This window comes from Podarcis gaigeae (genome assembly GCF_964106915.1).
Source record: "Podarcis gaigeae genome assembly, chromosome: 3".
NCBI lineage: Eukaryota > Metazoa > Chordata > Lepidosauria > Squamata > Lacertidae > Podarcis > Podarcis gaigeae.
In genome coordinates this window covers 53417106-53435401 of record NC_139680.1, presented here as the reverse complement: position 1 = coordinate 53435401, position 18296 = coordinate 53417106, and the positions used below count along the sequence as shown (strand labels likewise).

At 42.4% G+C, this 18296-nt stretch overlaps 1 protein-coding gene and 1 long non-coding RNA gene across 2 annotated transcripts in view; one reads left to right on the top strand and one right to left on the bottom strand.

Annotated features, from left to right (window-relative positions):
* LOC310841073 overlaps positions 1 to 18296 on the bottom strand; it is a 58789-nt gene that overhangs the window by 5861 nt on the left and 34632 nt on the right. The gene's annotated exons all lie outside the window — the stretch shown is intronic.
* Positions 12365 to 18092, top strand: LOC310841023 (amine sulfotransferase-like). Its single transcript, XM_083731560.1, has 7 exons — positions 12365 to 12463; positions 12557 to 12701; positions 14050 to 14258; positions 15799 to 15925; positions 16674 to 16768; positions 17354 to 17534; positions 17889 to 18092. The coding sequence occupies exons 1-7, from the start codon at positions 12404 to 12406 to the stop codon at positions 18011 to 18013; spliced, it is 942 nt and encodes a 313-aa protein (XP_083587686.1). The 5' UTR covers positions 12365 to 12403; the 3' UTR covers positions 18014 to 18092.

Here is an 18296-nt window from a genome sequence, read left to right as displayed (position 1 = left end):
CCTCTCCTCTACCCGCGGGTGGGTGGTAACCCCTCCCTGTAATGTGAAAGTAGGGACCTATGGAACACCGGATGTATCTTCATGCTGTCGGGCAACTTGAGTTTAAATGCCACTGGGTTAACCTGCTGTATTACCTCAAAAGGCCCCAGCCGCCTAGGCTGCAACTTCTTGCACCCTCCCTTTAGGGGCAAACCTTGGGATGACAACCACATCCGGTCTCCCACCCGTATGGTTTCCCCCTCCCGATGGTGCCTGTCTGCCTGCCTCTTGTAAACTTCCTTGGCCCGCTCCAAGTTCAGCCTGAGTTGCTGGTGTAAGGCCTCCATTTCCTCAGCAAATTGCTCAGCCGCAGGTACACTCCATCCTTCCTCCCCCCGTCCCGGGAAGGCCCTGGGGTGACACCCGTAATTGGCCATGAAAGAGCTCATTCCCGTGGACACGTGTTCAGCGTTATTGTACGCAAATTCAGCCAAAGCTAATTTCTCTACCCAATCGTTCTGCCTCTCGCTGACATAGCAGCGTAGGTACTGCTGGAGTATACCGTTCGCTCTTTCGGCCTGTCCACTGGTTTCTGGGTGCCTCGCTGTCGAGAAGCTCACCTCGACCTGCAGCAAGCTCATGCGTCTCTGCCAGAACCGGGAGGTAAATTGTTTTCCGTGATCTGAGATTACCCTCAATGGGGTGCCATGCAGTCTAAAAATGTGGTCCACAGCCTGGCTGTCTCCTCTGCCAACACAGCATGTGAGCAAGCTACGAAATGGCACATTTAATCAGTAGATCGACCACTACCATGACCGCTGTCTTTCCCCTTGACTTGGGCAGATCTGTCATAAAATCAATGGGCACCACCTCCCAGGGCCTTTCCAGTGTAGGTAAGGGTTCCAGTAACCCTGCGGGGGCAGTCCTTTCCCCCTTTGCCCTCTGGCATTGGTCGCACCCTCGTACATATTCTCGTACGTCTTCCCTCACCTTTGGCCACCAGAACTGCCTGGTGACAAGTAGCGTGGTCTTGTGCTGTCCAAAGTGCCCAGCTGTTGGGTTGTCATGGAGCTGTCTAAGTATCTTCTCCCTCAAAGTCTCTCATGGTACATACAGTGCCCCCTTGTAGTACAGCAGCCCTTCCTTTTCCTCAAACCCCCCATTGTCTTCCTTTCCGTCTCTGAGCTCCCTGATTTTAGTCTGAGCAAACTCATCGTCTCTGGTGAGCCCTGCTAGCTCTCGTTTCCCTACCAATGCTCCCCCCACACCCACCGGTCCTCGGGGAACACGTGCCTGGTCTCCAGTGGCCCCTCCCCTTCCATGTATTCCGGTTTCCTGGAGAGTGCATCCACCCTCACATTTTCCCTCCCGGCACGTACTGTATCTCAAAGAAAAACTTGGCGAACTCCTGGGACCATCTGATCTGTCTCTGGTTGAGCACTCGTGCGGTCCGCCAGTATTCCAAGTTCTTGTAGTCAGTTCAGACCTGGATCTTGTGCTGCACCCCTATCAAAAGATGTCTCCATTGCCGAAATGCCGCGTAGATCGCAAGCAGTTCTCGGTCATACACCGTGTAGTTTTGCTCTGACTTGCTCAGCTTCCTAGAGAAAAAGGCACACGGTCTCCAGTTCTCCTTGGACCCGGGTTGCAAAAGTACCACTCCAATCATGCGGTTGGACGCGTCCGTCTCCAGTTTCATGGGCTTCTCCGGATCCACGTGCAGGAGCTGCTCTTCCAAGGCGAACGCCTTCTTCAGTTTCTCAAAGGATTGCTGCACATCCTCTGTCCATGCGAACTTCTTTTTGCTACTAAGACAATCCATTATGGGCGCTGTCAAGTGAACGAAGCTCTTTATGAACTTCCTGTAGAAGTTGCTGAAGCCTAGGAACCTTTCTGTTTTGGGGGGCCTTCCATTCCAGCACTGCCTTCACTTGCCTGGGTCCATGGCCAGTCCTTTGTCTGAAAACCTGTACCCCAGGAACTCGACCTCCCTGGCGTGGAATTGGCATTTTTCCAGCTTGACCCACAACTGATGCTTCTTCAATCTCTGTAGCACTTCCCTGACGTCTCTGATGTGTTGCGTTTCATTCTCTGAATAAATTAAAACGTCATCCAAAAAGGCCACGCAATTCTTGTACAGCAGGGGCCCCAACACATGGTGCATGAAGGATTGAAAGCAGGCGGATCCCGACTGTAATCCAAATGGCATAACTAAATACTCAAGAGCCCCCAGGTAGGTGAACATGGTCATTTTCCATTCGTCCCCCTCCCTTATTCTAATCAGATTGTATGCCCCCCTGAGGTCCAGCTTGGTAAAAATCTTCCCCTGCCTCACACGTGTCAAAATATCATCAATCCTGGGCATTGGGAAGGCCACGGGTTCTGACACCAGGTTTACAGCCCTGTAACCCATGACTAATCTGGGCTGATTGGGGTTTTTTTTTTTTGTCCAGAAAGAACACTGGACTTCCCCCCACTGCCTTCGATTCCCTTATGAAAGTTCTTGCCAATAAACTGCCTCAACCCCTGCATCTCCCAGTCAGACATGGCATACAGCTTACCCACCGGTAACTGGGCCCCTGGAAGCAGGTTGATTTGGCAGTCAAATGGCCTGTGGGGGGGCAGTCTGTCTGCTTCTCTCTCGCTGAAGACCTCCTTCAAATCTGCATATTGTGGTGGCACCCACCCTTTTTCCTCCAGGGCCACCCCAGCCACCCTGGCCACAGTCATTCTTGGTTCCTTCCCTCCCAGACAGTGTTCTAAGCAGTAAGCTGACCCAAAGGTGAGCGACCGCTGATGCCATGACACCACTGGGTCATGTAGTGCCACCCAGCTCATTCCCAGTATTATTGGGGGTCCTGCCAGCGTGGCCACGTGAAAGGCAATGTTTTCTGTGTGCCTGGAAACACTCATCCACATTGGCGGTTTCTGGTGTGTCACTTCGCCCCCAGTAGTTCCCTGCCATCAATGGTGGTCACCTGCAAGGGGAAATCTAAGGACAACAGGTGGAGCTGGTGCTCCAGGGCGAAGTCTCTACTGAAGAAGTTACATGAGGACCCAGAATCCAGCAGACCATTCACCTTTACTGGGTGCCCATTTGGGAGTTTTAGCACCACTTCAATGGCTATAGCTGCCTTGGGAGGGTCAGGCTGGGGCACTTCTACTGGTCGCTGGCCTGGCTGCTGCCCCTGCTGGTCGGCAGCCAGGCTTTTTCATTTCCCGGCCCCGGCCCCTTCTCTCCCTCCTCATCGTGGTCTGCTGTCCCCATCATGCCTTGCCAGGCCTTTCGTTGGGGACAGACCTTTGCAAAATGTCCTGGCCGCTGACAAAGGAAACACTTTGCCAGGAATGAGAAACAAGCAATGTTAATATTTGTAGATGTGGAAAAGGCCTTTGATAATATATCATGGGACTTTATGTTGAAAAACTTGGAATTTATGGAGGTGGGGAAGGAATTCCTGAATGGAATAAAGGCAATATATACTGAACAAAGAGCTAAATTAATTGTAAACAATGTAACTACGGAAGAAATAGGGATAACCAAAGGTACACGACAAGGGTGTCCACTTTCGCCATTGTTATTCATCATGGTCCTGGAAGTCTTCTTAAACTCTATAAGGGAAAATAAGGAAATAAAAGGGGTAGAATTAGGCCGGAATGAGTATAAGGTTAAAGCCTTTGCCGACGATCTGGTTTTAACGGTGGAAGAACCTTTAGAGAGCACCAAAAATATTCTTGAAGAGGTGGAGAGATTCGGTCAAGTAGCAGGTTTTTAAACTGAATAAGAGAAAGACCAAAATAATTGCTAAGAATATGGATCAAGAAACGATAGAAATAATGCAACAGCAAATAGGAAGAGAAGTAGTGAAGAAGGTGAAATATCTTGGTATCTGGTTAACCCCCAAGAGCATTGATTTATATCAGAATAATTATATACCAGTGTGGAATGGAATAAAGAAAGATCTGGAGGTGTGGGGACAAATGAAATTATCGATGTGGGGGAGGATTTCAACGATAAAGATAAGCGTTCTGCCAAAATTATTATTTTTGTTTCAAACAATTCCGGTAATCAGAGGGACGGCTATTTTTAAGGAATGGCAAAGAACAATTTCAAGGTATATCTGGCAGGGTAAGAAGCCAAGAATTCAATTTAAGTTATTAACAGATGCGATAGAAAGAGGTGGCTTCGCCCAGCCAGACCTGAAATTATATTACAAAGCGTCATGTCTCTGTTGGTTAAAGGAATGGATAAAATTAGATAACACGGAGTTGTTAGATTTGGAAGGATTTGATAACAGATTTGGGTGACACGCATACTTATGGTCTGGAAAGAAGAAAGGTTATCTAGGTTTTGAGAACCACATTTTCCGAAGATCGTTGAAAGAAATTTGGGATAGGTATAAAAACCTACTCGAGCCGAAAATTCCACACTGGTTGTCTCCACTAGAGGTTATGAGTGTCAAAAAAACTAATATGAGGAAAAATTGGATTACATATGGAGAGTTAATTGTTAAGGAAGGGGAGAGATGGAAAATGAAATCCTATGAAGAGGTAAAAGAGCATGTATATGATTGGTTGCATTATTTACAAATAAATGAAATGTTTAAGAAGGATTTTAAAGAACATGGTTATGCAGAGAAAGAATCAAAATTTCAAACAGAAATAATAAATAATGAATATAAAATATTATCTAAAATGTATAAAATTTTGCTGGAATGGCATACAAAAGATGAGGAAGTTAAATCGGTTATGATAAAATGGGCCAGGGACTTTGGATATAATATACAAATGGATGATTGGAGTAAACTATGGAATGAAAATATGAAATTTACTGCATGTACAGCGTTAAAAGAAAACATTATGAAAATGATGTATAGATGGTACATTACACTGGTGAAACTTGCAAAAATGTATAAAACATGTAAGAAATGTTGGAAATGTAAAGAAAAGGATGGTACTTTCTATCATATGTGGTGGGAATGTAAAAAAGTGAAGAGCTTCTGGGAACTGATTTATAATGAATTGAAGAAAATGTTGAAATATACATTTGTTAAGAAACCAGAGGCTTTTCTTTTAGGAATTACAGGAAACAAAATAAATAGAAAGGACTGTAAACTATTTCAATATGCAGTAACAGCGGCGAGAATATTGCTGGCCCAGAATTGGAAACAGGAACAAGTACCAACACTAGAGGAGTGGAGAATGAAGCTGATGGACTATGCAGAACTGGATAAACTGACAGGAAAGGTCAGATATCTACGAGATCAAAAGTTTATCGAGGACTGGGGAAAGCTGGTGGATTATTGGGAAGGTATAAGTGACAGAGAAATAACGTTAGTGGCATTTAAAGAAGCTCTGTAAAAGTCGAAGAAATATTGCAAAAAAGAAAAACAGGATTAAAAGGTATATTAAAAGGCAATAGGGAATTTAAGAAATGTGTATTTAAAAATTAAATTCGGATGATTATCGGAGAGGTTGAAGGAAGTCCAAAATGAAAAATTTGTTAAAGTTGAAATGTGATGTGTTATGTATTTTATGTGGAAATTAATAAAAATTTATTATAAAAAAAAGACAAAGGAAACACTTCTTGGTAGTCCCTATTTTCTGTCATATAAATATCTTAACATATTTTTAACCTTATTTTCCATTAATACTAAAATACTTATTTATGCTTAACTCCTTATAACATTTCTACTAAGGCCATAAAATTTCATTCCAACATTTTTCTATCACTCATTAATTTTACAGTATTTCTATATATAGACTTTAAACTTTTCCAATCTTCTTCCACCATCTCTTCTCCCTGGTCTCGGATTCTGCCAGTCATTTCCATCAATTCCATATAGTCCATCAACCTGGAGATCTTATGTCCAAGGCTCTTAACTCTTTTCCAAGTCCCTTCTGCAGGTCTTCTTCATATTCTTTGATGCTGAAGAGCAGATCTTGGGGAGACTCCAACCTAACAATGCTTTTATTCCTTCTCGACAGGTCAGCCAAATTTCCATAGTTAAAGCTAAGATCCGTAAAGTATTTCAGGACATGTTTCAAGATTCCTCCAAATCCAAAGGCCCCCACAACTTCAATCTCCTCCTGACCCAAGTCCAGGTCCCAAAGGTCAGTAAATCCCTGCATGAAGGGATCTATCCAACTTTCCTTCTCCAGTCCAAGCAGGGCTCCGATCCTCAAGATCTGACTTTTTCTAGATTCGATCATAAAAGGCCTCAACTTATAGTCCTCAATTTGCCTCTGTAAGGCTGGGGCTCCCACTTGTATTACTTTAGGTTCAACAACAACAACTTTCTCCTTCGCCTTCTCCACAATTTGTCCTGTCAAAGTAGATTCCTGTACCAAATCCTGAATAATTTCTGTGTTGATGTTCACTTTTTGTCCCAAATTAATCACTTTTTGTCCCAAGTTATCAATTTTAGTAGTCATAACATCCGTATTCTTGTGGAGCTGTTCCAACGAATAGTTTATCTTACATAATGCAGTCACTAAGGCTTCTCCTGTCGACATTCTTAAATGGTCCAAGGTCAATCCCTGATTCTCACAGTTTCTTATCTTGCAGCTGGAGATTCCCCAGCTCCACTCTTGTAACAGTTTCAAAGGCTCCCTCTAGAGGGAAACAGTCTCCAATTGTATCAGTCCTTTCAAGCACAGTTCAAGAAATAAAGTTAGTTTCAATTTTCAGTTACTTTTCCTCCTTTTTAAATGCAGAAGAGGACAATGGAAACAATATATTTCTCTTATTTAGCTAACTGTCAACATACGTTCTATTCACAGTCAATGAACTCTCCCAAGACGTCAATCTTACTGGCAGCCTGTTTCCAGGTTCAGAGCAGTGGTAATTTGATTTTCATCACTCTCTCCTGCAGGCTTACGCAACCCAAAATTTCCCCCCTCTTCTCCTGCTTCCAAGGGGGGTTTAATGATTTTAATCGATGGAAGTTTAAACCTTTACATAAGGCTTTCCAAGACCTTAGCTTGCAGCTTCTTTGCTTCAATCTATTTACAAAAGGGGAAGGCGGACTTCCTGTTTGAAACCTTCCCGTTTTGGTACCAAATTAAGATGTTTATAAATCCATTTTTCCGTTCTACTCACGGGTAGTTGTTTAAAGTCAAATTGTCCACAGGAAAAAGTCAGCGCTCTCCGGCAACAGCAATGCGGCTTCACTCCGGGAAAGAAGCAGTCAATTCGAAGCACCGCACCGCTCACCCCACATTGCTCCGGATCCCCGAAACCGGGTTTCCCTGGGAGTAGGGGAGGCGCAAAAGGTGCCAGCCAAATCCCACGTTCACAGGCTTCTCCCACCTGTGATTTTAGTGGGTCTCCGCCTTTGCCGTGGCGGTCAGACCCTGATTTCCCTGGAGCAAATTCCTCCCGATCAGAGGAATTCCGCCATTGCCAGAGGCGCCAACCCGGACGTCCTAGGGATGGCATTTTGTGACAAACTGGTGTTACAACTATCTATTTGACCACCACAGTGCCAGGCACTCTTGGAGACTGGGAAAACATGATGGCCATTGCAAAAAAGTGAAAGCTTTGAGAGTGTTTTTCAGAAGCAGATGGAAAGGCTCCTCTACAGGTTCTGCTGGAACATAATGGTGAACTGAGTCTGATTCCAGCTTGAGAATATTTATACAAACTTTTTCTCTATCTTGCATGTGTGTACCAATTGCCCAAATTTCAAGAGATTTGCTGCAGTCCATCTAAAGCTGTGTTGCAGTCGAGAAATTTCGAGAGATTTGCTGCAGTCCATCTAAAGCTGTGTTGGAACCAAGCAAGCCGTATTCTGAATGGAGTTGCTTGCTCAGGTCCTTCTCTAGAACAGGATGTGCATATGTTGTAGTATCTGTCAATCCATGCGTTGCAAATAATTGGTTGAGGGCTGTGATTGTTGGAACAGATGTTTGTGATTATTTAAAGGCATTCTGAGTGGAAGAACAACAGGCAAGAAGTAATTTCCTTGTAATGGTCCTACAAAATCAATATGAATTCGTGATCATTTGTGATCAGGCAAGAAGTAATTTCCCTGCAGTAGGCGTGGGAGGATCCATCTCCGCTTTCAAATATAAAAACTGCCTCTGCCTCTTCTATGTTTTTAAGGGTGTGGATGAGTGAATCTTATCTGTTTGGGTTTCCTCTTAGTTTCTCACATTTCCAGTGTTCTTTTTGGTTCACCATATTTCTGTACCAGTTTGTGGAGAAGAAGAGGAAAAAATCATGAAAAACTGTCTACATTTTAGTGTACATTTCTGTTGATATACAAATAATGCTTAATACAAAGATGCTTAATATATACACACAATATTTTTGTTAATATACACGTAATCTGAAGATGTGTGAATTTTGATGGATAACTGCAGCTGTGTTTCTGTTCACATACCGTTTAAGGAAGTTGAAATTAAGTGGACTTGCATTAAAGCATTAATCAGATTACTCCCCATGCCTGCTCTGGAGTATTATTACAGTCTGCCTGGCAACTAAAGCTGATGGATAAAGGACATCAGGAAACCAATATCTATCGGCCAGGAATGTTTGTATGGGCTTTGAAACATCTGTCACCCCAACATATGAAGTCAGTATCATTTATCAGGAAACACAGCTGAGATTTGCCATCATTTCAAATAAGAAACCCTGCAACCATAAAATAAACTGCGCTTTCACAATCTCTCTTTTTTTAAAAAAATTTTTTTTTATTAAGTTTTCCATTTTAACAATCCAATCAAATCACATTAAATATTCCAAATTATACAAATATATATCATAAAGTCCAAATATTTTGCCAAATTATATTTTTTTTTGTTGGGGGTTCCCATGCTTCAAGTTCAGTAGGGTCCAATCATCTCATATTTCTACTTCTTTGAGTGTCCACTAGTCCCTTCTTTAAATCTTCTTGTTATTATCCTTCTTCTTTCATAGCCTCTGAGTTGTTTCCACAGGTGAGCTGAAATGATCAATATTATACTTCTGTGTGAGCTTTGTATGACTCTCCACCCCTTTTTTTTTGCAGCCGGTAAGTCTTTTATTTGCAGTATGTCCTCACGCGCTAGTATTTATGCCGAATCCATCCAAAAGTCCTTCTCGGATGGCAGACACCATCTTATCTCAGTTCTGATGAAATAGAATCTAGGCGTTTGCTTATTAATTTTCTCAGACAGGTTGCAGCAAACATTAGTCTTTCCAGGGAAGATTTGCCAAATCGAACTTGAGACGCAGATATAATAACAAAGTAAGAGCTCGCCTCCCCTATGACTATTAATCTCTGCAGCGCAGTCTGTCTCGTAATGGCGGATCCCGATTAAGTTGTGCGTCACAAGAAAGTCTTTTATCTTCTTCCAAATATTTCAAGAAACAAAGGCTTTACTTAATATTATTATTTCCACACATTTTATGTTTTCCAATCTCACTTGCTATAAGTAGTAAAAGACGGTTCTTCTGGGGGGGTGGTGGGTTTGTTAGGTAGTATCGTAGTAAGAAAACAAACAGTTTTATCCCCCCTTCTTTCCTTTCCGTTTCAACATACCGGCTTAGCTGCTGTTCTTTGATGTTATCTTTCTTCCAATCCGTCACTCTTAGCACCTCAGTGGCTGGCTTAATTAGCAGATAAAATACCCTTTCTTTGCTCGAAGCATGTCCATAAATCTTATCCAATCTTTTATTTTAAGAAATGGAACTTGGAGTGCACATGGAGACAGTGTCCAGGAGATCCGAGCTCACTCGAGGGCTTTCCATCCAGTGCCCCCACCCCTCCTTCTTTTCGAACTCGGGGGTGGTTTGTGGGCAGCTGCGGATGAGTCTGCATATTCCCTTCCACCGGGAAGAAACCTGGGAGGCTGATGACTCCCATCTCAGCCCCTTAATTACCTTGTGTGAGCTGGAGAGATGGTATTGTCGGCCATCTTCCATGGCGCCCCTAGCAGAGCCCGGTGCTTTAAGAACCTCAGGGGTATTGTATTAAAAAAAACACCCTGTGAGTTTGTGGGGGGAAAGCTGAGGTATGGGAGGTAGACAAAATTGTGGAGCTGCCCAAGCCCAAGACATTGAAAGCAGTTTGCAGGATAAATTTGGACAGCTTAGCAAGGAGAACATAGGAAGCCATCAAGTGCATTTTCTATGCAAAGGTATTCCTGAAAACATTAGCTTTAGATGATAAACAAAAACAAAATGAGCCATTTCTGCATGTGGCACTGTTTACTGGGAAATAGCTTTCATGGAATTCTGGCTGAAATGACTGGGAGCTGTCCATCTTGATGTGGACTCTGAAAATCCTTCAAAATCTTTGAAGGGTGGTAATTATTGCTGCCAATATATTGGATTTGAAAGTTTATTCTTGGGCTTGAGTCATATTTGATCTCAGATATGCTGTGTGCAAATGAAAAAGGTTGCTACTTTTCTTGGACAGATTTCTAAAACAACCAGTGCTAATTATTTAGTAAGTTTTATAATAATAATAATAATAATAATAATAATAATAATAATAATAATAATTTATTTATATCCCACCCACTCTGTGCGGCTTCCAAATGAATATTAAAAATAATACAGCATCAGACATTAAAAACTTCCCTAAAAAGGGCCGCATTCAGTTGACTTTTAAAAGCGAAATAGTTGTTTATTGCCTTGACATCTGCTGGGAGGGCATTCCACAGGGCAGGAACCACTACTGAGAAGGCCCTCTGTCTGTTCCCTGTAACCTCACTTCTCGCAGTGAGAAGAGTTAAAGTGGGCATTATCGGGGTGTAAGTGAGTGCAGGCATGTGTGTGAAACAAGTTATTCCCCTGATGTTCTTTTATGCCTTGATGCTCCTGTGTTATCATTCTTTTCTTGTATAACTTGCCAGGAATGATTTACTAAGAAGGAGCCATCAATTTACTCAAACTCTTATTAGTTAACAGAATTCTATAAAGCAGTTTCCTTGAGAGCTCTGAACGTGAGCCTTGAAAAGCTGAAATACTCCAAGCTGTAGAAGAGATCGGTCTCTCCCTCTCTCTTGCACACTTTTTAACTCTAAAAACAAAAGGTAGGTAAGTTGTCTTGTAAATTAAACTTTCCAGGGAAAAGCAGGACTACTGAATGACAAACAACTAATCTACTCTTTCTTGCAAGAGTTCTGCGGGGCAATAAGGTATTTCATCAGATGCATGGAAACTCTTGTCACAGTTCATCTTCTTTTATGGTGTCAGAGTGCAACATTTGTGCTACTAGAGATTAATAGTTATTTTGAGGGGACTGAATGTGAATTTTAATTAGGCAAGTGGAACCCTGTTCATTCGGCATCGGATACAACCCTTAATTTATATATTGGAAAATATATTTTGTACATACAATGTTTTCCACTAAACGATTGTTGCATTTCTTAGCGTTGAAACACAAGACTTATATAGAGAATTAAAGGGATTTTCAGGCTTCATGGCACTTTATTTCTTTATCACTTTTAAGCCATGGATTTTATTTTTATTTAAATTTTTATAAAGCACCCATTCATCTATAATAACACAAGGTAGTATATCTCGATGTCATACATCATATTCTATATTATGGCCTGAAATGTCCTAACAGGTGTAAAAGACAAGCAACACACTGGCGACACCTTTGGTTTCCTCAGCACCCAACGGAGCCTTGAACTTTCTCCCAGAACAATTCCCCGCCTCCTTATACCATGCACTGAGCCCACCCTTGCAAGTGCCTTCCTTGTCAGACGCTACGTGGGAGGAGAGAAATTGGCGCAGGGAGGAGACAAAAAAAGAAGAAAGATCTGTCTTGGCAGTGGTGTATCAGTATGGGAACGCCTGCCCTAGAGGGCCCATTGTATGTCTAGCCAACTCTCTGTATTATCATAAATGAAGCTGAGGGCAGCATTCCCTCCATGGAACGTCCTTGGGCACCACATTCCAGCAGCAGTTTCAGCCAGAGCTGGCAATGGAAGCCAGATGGGCGGTGAAGGATACCTTTCTCTTTGCCACCCTGTGGTCCCCAGCACATCTATGGTTTGGTCCCAGGAGGCCCAGAAAATACGTCACCCAATTTCTTGAAGCTGATCAAGAACCCAGGAGGAACTATGCAAGAGTTGCCAACAGATTCCATCTTTCATTTTCCCTGGAACCATTTGCAGGGAGCAGTTTTTTGCTTCCTTCCCACCTCCCCTGAGTACAAGAATGAGTGTCAGGATAGCAGCACTGACCAAACTATGATGCCAGGCAGCATAAAGTGAGGCCAAGGGCTGCTATTTTGCCTGCTGCATACATGCACTTGAGAAATAACTATATCAGGGTGAGAGAGAAGAGCCTTATTGTGTAGGGCAAAACCAGCTTTGAGTTGAAAGCAGACCATTTTAAAAAAGACTTAAAGCAGGGGGGGGGGATAATGCTTTGTTGCCTCAATGATGGGTCAAGTCTCTGTTCTTTAAATGATGGACCTTTATGTTGCTCACCTGTGATGGAAGAGAAGCATGGGATTCTGCTATGGGGTCTGCAAGAGGAGTAGGATTTGACAAAATGACACCTCTATTTCTTTGTGATTCCCCATTGTCGTATAATAGAGAGAACTATTCTCTTCTCTTTATTCTTAGGCAGGCAATGCAACCAGACGAGAAATACCTTTTCGCATACAAAGGATTTTATTTCCAGCCAGTATTTACTTCAGCAGAGTACTTAGATTCCCTGGAGGGTTTTGAAATAAGAGACAGTGATGTATTTATAGTCACTTATCCAAAATCAGGTAAGAGTACCTTTTCGTAGGTTGAACCATCATTTCAATTCAACCCTGTTGGATACCCACATATATCTACATAGTATCTGTATTATCCTAACACAAGATTAAAACCAAATGCAAAATTGAGGTCAATGTGGGTAGTATGGAACTTACCTGGTTACATAAAGGTGAACTGGGCCATGTTCTGATTTGTTTTTTTAAAAAGAGATGAAATAATGTGTTTTCCACCACTCTCACCATGTTTGAGGTTTTGAAAACAACATAAATACACATCAAAAACATTCAAATGCTTTGCCAATCATGGGGGGGGGGGGGTCCGTATCCAATGCAGTTGTGCCCTACATGCAATAACTTCCACTTCCACACCAGAACTTCCTTCACTCTTCTCTCCCCTTGTGTCCCCAGTGTTCCCCAAATCTGCCTTGGAGGGTTGGTGGGGTGGGGAGGACACAATAACTGGGAGTGGGAGAGGAGAGAGAGGGGAGGTTCTGCATTGTATAGGCATTTAAGACGTGGGTGACATGAAGAAAGGCTTCTGCAACTGCCTTTTGCCTATTATGTTTGTCCCACTGGCCATTTGTCAATATTCCTGTTCCTAGAATGCATTGATTGCATTGGCAACCCGTGCAGCCAGGTCCCTAAATCTGCCTCTGCTTGCTGTGTTGATTCCCTTCCTCTCTCTCATTTCCCAGATCTCCCATTAGGTCCAGTCGTGGATGACTCTGGGTTTTTGCGCTCATCTCGCTCTATAGGCCGAGGGAGCTGGCGTTTGTCCGCAGACAGTTTCTGGTTCATGTGGCCAGCATGACTACCATAGATTCCGCCATATTAGGGTTCGTCTTATACATCCAGTTGCTTAATACGCTGGGCAGCTCTGCGCCACGAGAAAGCCACCCGGCGCTGAGCAGAGCCCGCCACCAGCTGCTGCTGCTTCCGAAGCAATGGGGGGGGGCAGACTCCGCGCCAGGCAGTCCTCTCCCACTGCGAAGCCCGCCGTACGACGCCAGTACCGGGCGTATAATATGACCCAAGACGTTTTAACCTCTTTTCCAGGGTTAAAAAGTCTTCTTACACGTGGGAATCTACGGCAAGTCGCTTCTGGAGAACCAGAGCGGCTCACAGAAATGCCGTTTACCTTCTCGCCAGAGCGGTACCTATTTATCTACTTGCAGTTTTATGTGTTTTCGAACTGCTAGGTGGGCACAAGCTGGGACTGAGCAATGGGAGCTCACCCCGTCGCGGGGATTCGAACCACGACCTTCTGATCGGCAAGCCCTAGGCTCTGTGGTTTAGACCACGGCACCACCCATGTCCCCATATGAATGAAATTAAGTATGCTTATTCTCGTTTATAGGCACAATATGGACCCAAAATATTTTGAGCTTGATTTATCATGAAGGTCACCGAGATGGAACTGAAAAAGTCGACTTACTAGACAGGGCTCCGTGGCTGGAGTACAATGTTCGCAATGTGGATTATGTCAGTCGCCCATCACCTCGTCTCTTTGCTTCCCATCTACCCTACTATTTAGTACCCAAAGGGTTAAAGAACAGAAGAGCAAAAGTAGGAAACAGCACATTTATTATTTGATCATATTCAATGTTTGTCTTGCCTTCTTTAAATGAACATCTCAGATTCTGTTAACATTTCTCCGTTTTTGAGGGAAATTCATCCATCTGCAATTCCTTTGTCCATATGAATGAATAATGCTCTGTGCACCCTGAGCTTGAAATAATTCCCATAACTCCTAAACAGCACAGAGTTTATGCTCCACCATAGTAAAAGTCCTGGAGGGTGTTAAGAATAAAACAGGTTCTTTTATCTGAGATTCAGTGCACTTCAGGCAGAACACAAGTAAGCAGTCAGACAACCAATATATTGGAATTTCTACATAACATTGCTTTATTGATTAACAAGCAGAACACATAACAAGATAAGGGAACATGCACTCAGTCTCTCACACAATCACACATACACTCACCACTCTTCTGGATTGGGTGGGCAGACAGCGGGATCCTGGCTGCATCCGACACACCAACCCTCCTGAAAAGCCTGATCTTATATAGTCCTTTTTGATGCACATCTGAATATTGGCATTTCTCATTGCCTTTGACATGTTCTTGGCAGTACTCCACCCTTAGCATGTTCTTGGCATATCACAACTCTCATGGTTTGCGCCTGGTCTTCTGTAACTTTTGGCACAAGACGATACTCATTGTTTGTAACTAGAATTGCACAGCCAGTCTTTCCACTTCCTTGCAGGTACAGTACTTTTGCCAGAACATGCACATTCCATTCACTCTTTGATCAGCACGATTTGTGAATAGTTCATCAACAGCATCCATTTTATGTGGTGGTCTTCAGCTGTCTTGCGGCCCATTCAAAACATGGCATTTGTTGTGCAAGTACTTGGAGCTCGCAAAGCTGACAGATGCAATACGAGATAAACCTAAAATTATGATGAAAGAAGAATGGGAATGTATAAATAATTATCTAGGGGATAAGGTTTCAACAAGAAAGACCTGGTTATGTGTAGAATGATACCGCATAGAGAAATGTTCCCTGATACCAAAATGAGGGATTCCTTGGAATAGATAGAGAGAATTGATAAGAATAATGATCTGTTGTGACCTTGATGGAAGCGTACAGTAGATGAGCCTTTCTGTGTTCTGGCTCTTCTTCTTCTTCTTCTTCTTCTTCTTCTTCTTCTTCTTCTTCCCTTTCCCTTTTCCCTTTTCCTTTTTTCCTCATCCTTCTTCTTATGTTTTATGCCATGTACTTTGATATTTTTTGTAGTTTTTTAGCTTTTTCATTATTATCATTATTAAGTAATTTTCTTTTGTAATTTTGGTTGTCTATATTTATATGTTTTTTTTTTTAAATGGCATTTGTTACAAGGGTGCCATCCAATACACTTGATAAGAATAAGCTCATTTGACACCATAGGATTGCACTGTGCATGTGTCATTCATGCTGCAAAAGAGGGTGAGGCTGCCAGGGCTGTAAAGCAACTTGGAAGCACCAAGAATCCACAAGAAGAGATATCTGAGATCCATCCATTTATTATTTTAGGAATCGGAAGAATTTGTTGTTATTCCTGCAGGTTGTTTATGTGTCCAGAAACCCAAAGGATGTCTTGGTTTCCTTTTACCATTTTTCCAAAACTGCAGTCCAATTAGAAGAGGTAGAAGATTTTGGAATTTTCATGGAGAGGTTTTTGGCTGGGAAGGGTAAGGACGAATTGCTACTCTAAAATGAATCACTCTTGTCCCTTCATCTTTACCCGTTGACAACAGATTAAAGAATTTCTTAAACGTTTTCAGAATGCCATGTCTGATGCCACATGTTACTCTGAGGAAATTCCACATCCATGCATCGCAAAGCGTCTCCAACAGAGACTCCAACTACACCATTTTATGCCACTGATGACTGGTGTCCATTGATGCCGAAGGGAGGTTATAGATCTGGCCAACTCCCAAAGGAAATCAGGTGGATTTGAATGCTGTCTGCATCAGGATGCAGCAGCTAAAAATCATTACAAGCTGGAACACCCAATGCTTAATTAAGTGTAGATATTTGTGTCAAGTTAAGTCAGAAACCCAGAAAGTGTCTCTAAATGTTTCAAGTATTAACTGCCATACCATATAAGGAAACTGGCAGTGTGGGAAGGAAGGGAGCTGGAGGAAGGCTAGACTGAACTCAGCCCACCCATCACTCTCTCATCACATTGCCTGGAAGCACAGCAGGGAGACTTGAAATGCAGAACTCTTCTGCAAATTCCTTCTCTGAGAAAGTGTTTGATGAAGGTGGATGGTATTAATTCAGCTTCTGTTTAATGGTTTGTTCTACTGCTGGTTCTTAAAATGATTTCTTTAAATTGTTTTAATAAACTTTATATGTTTGTACTGCTTCTCTCTGAATGTTTTTTTTTAAAAATCTGATCTACATTTTATGCCAAATCAACTTCTCTCACATCAGTACTTGCAAGTTTATGGCTGGACCATGTGGAAGGCTGGTACTCTCACAAGGATGACTTCAATATTCTGTTTCTTACCTATGAGGAAATGAAGAAGGTAAGTTATCAAAATGCTATCCAGTCTGATATTAACCATCCATCAAAACTCTCCTTTACAAAATGAAGGAAGGAAGCAATATGATTATTCAAGTGCCCTCAGCTGCTTCTTCCCCTGCTAGTCTCGCTTCCTTTCCTAAAGATTTTTCAAAGCCGAGCAGGCCATGGATTCGGGTGCAGCTTTCAGACCCTAGACTGCAAAAATGCACTGTAACCATTTCCCCTCAGGGATTATGGGGCTATAAATAAAGTGTCATGATCCCAAGCAAGATATGTCATTTCACAGGCCCTCTGATGCTGAGGAGAGATGTCGCAGAACCCCCCTTGTGTCTGCAACAGGGACATTTATTTATTTACTTGTGGACTCAGTTGAAAGAGCTGCCCCGGAATATAATGCATTCTGCATGGAATAAAAAGCAACAATGAAAGTATAATGCAATTGCAATTATTCCAAACTAGGCAGATAAAGATGCAGGCTGCTTGTTTCCCCTGCTTGTAATCCTGCCTATTCCATGAGTTTTAGTCTCTGGGCTGTCAGGTTTCTCTATTGTGGATGGCCTGACATTAAAACCACGTTCCATTTCAGGATCTGAGAAGCTGTGTATTGAAATTATGCAACTTCCTGGGAAAGAGACTGATGGAAAAGGAGGTGGATGGTGTTGTGGATCAGGCTACATTTAATAAAATGAAAGCAGATCCCAGGGCAAACTATGAGTTCGCTCGACCAGATCGCATGGACCACAGCAAAGGACATTTTCTTCGCAAAGATAAGTTAATGGTAGAAAAAACTGATTTGGTGCTTCTTGTAGAATCCCCTACAAATTCACCTGATATTTACACTGATATGTGATAGCTACTAAGTAATGGTGATTTCATTTTTCCAGTCTTCATGAAACTCTCAGTTTCTGTTATTTCCTAATTTTAGAGTTGTTCTATTATGGACTTCCCCTGTTGTTTTTTCCTTGTTCTAGATAGGAGGTTTTCTTCACAAATGTAATTTATGGTAGATCAAACTGAAATATTCACCTGACAATTGCATCTAGGGATGGAATATATCTGGAGGTATGGATATTTATTTGACCACCACAATGCATGTTCTTTCTGTCTGCTTCCTGGGCCAGGCACTGTTGGAGACTGGAAGAACATGATGACAGTCGCACAAAGTGAAAGGTTTGACAGCGTTTTTAAGGAGAGAATGGAAAAGCTGCCCATCAAGTTCTGCTGGGACATCAATGAGGAATCATGAGTCAGCCTTCAGCCTGGAAGGATGAAATAAAGTGCACTGTATGCATTTAATCCAGCCCTATTTATAAGATTCAGCAGAATATTCTCATGTGGCTTAATAGCTTCCTAATGTTCAAATATGGGCATTAATGTTTTTAAAAAACCACAATAAAATTACATTTGTACTGTCCACTTCTTCTCTTTCCACATTCCAACATGTCCGAATTTCTGACCCCATGTACAAAAGTTAAGGAATCCCAAGATATCTATTGGGATTAGTAATTGTGTTTTAATTTGGCAGTGAG

Coding starts and splice junctions, on each gene's coding strand:
- LOC310841023 (XM_083731560.1), top strand. CDS start 12,404: ATGTTGCTCACCTGTGATGGAAGAGAAGCATGGGATTCTGCTATGGGG. Junction 14,259..15,798: donor TAAAGAACAGAAGAGCAAAA/GTAGGAAACAGC, acceptor TTATTCCTGCAG/GTTGTTTATGTGTCCAGAAA. Junction 15,926..16,673: donor GAGGTTTTTGGCTGGGAAGG/GTAAGGACGAAT, acceptor CTCTCACATCAG/TACTTGCAAGTTTATGGCTG.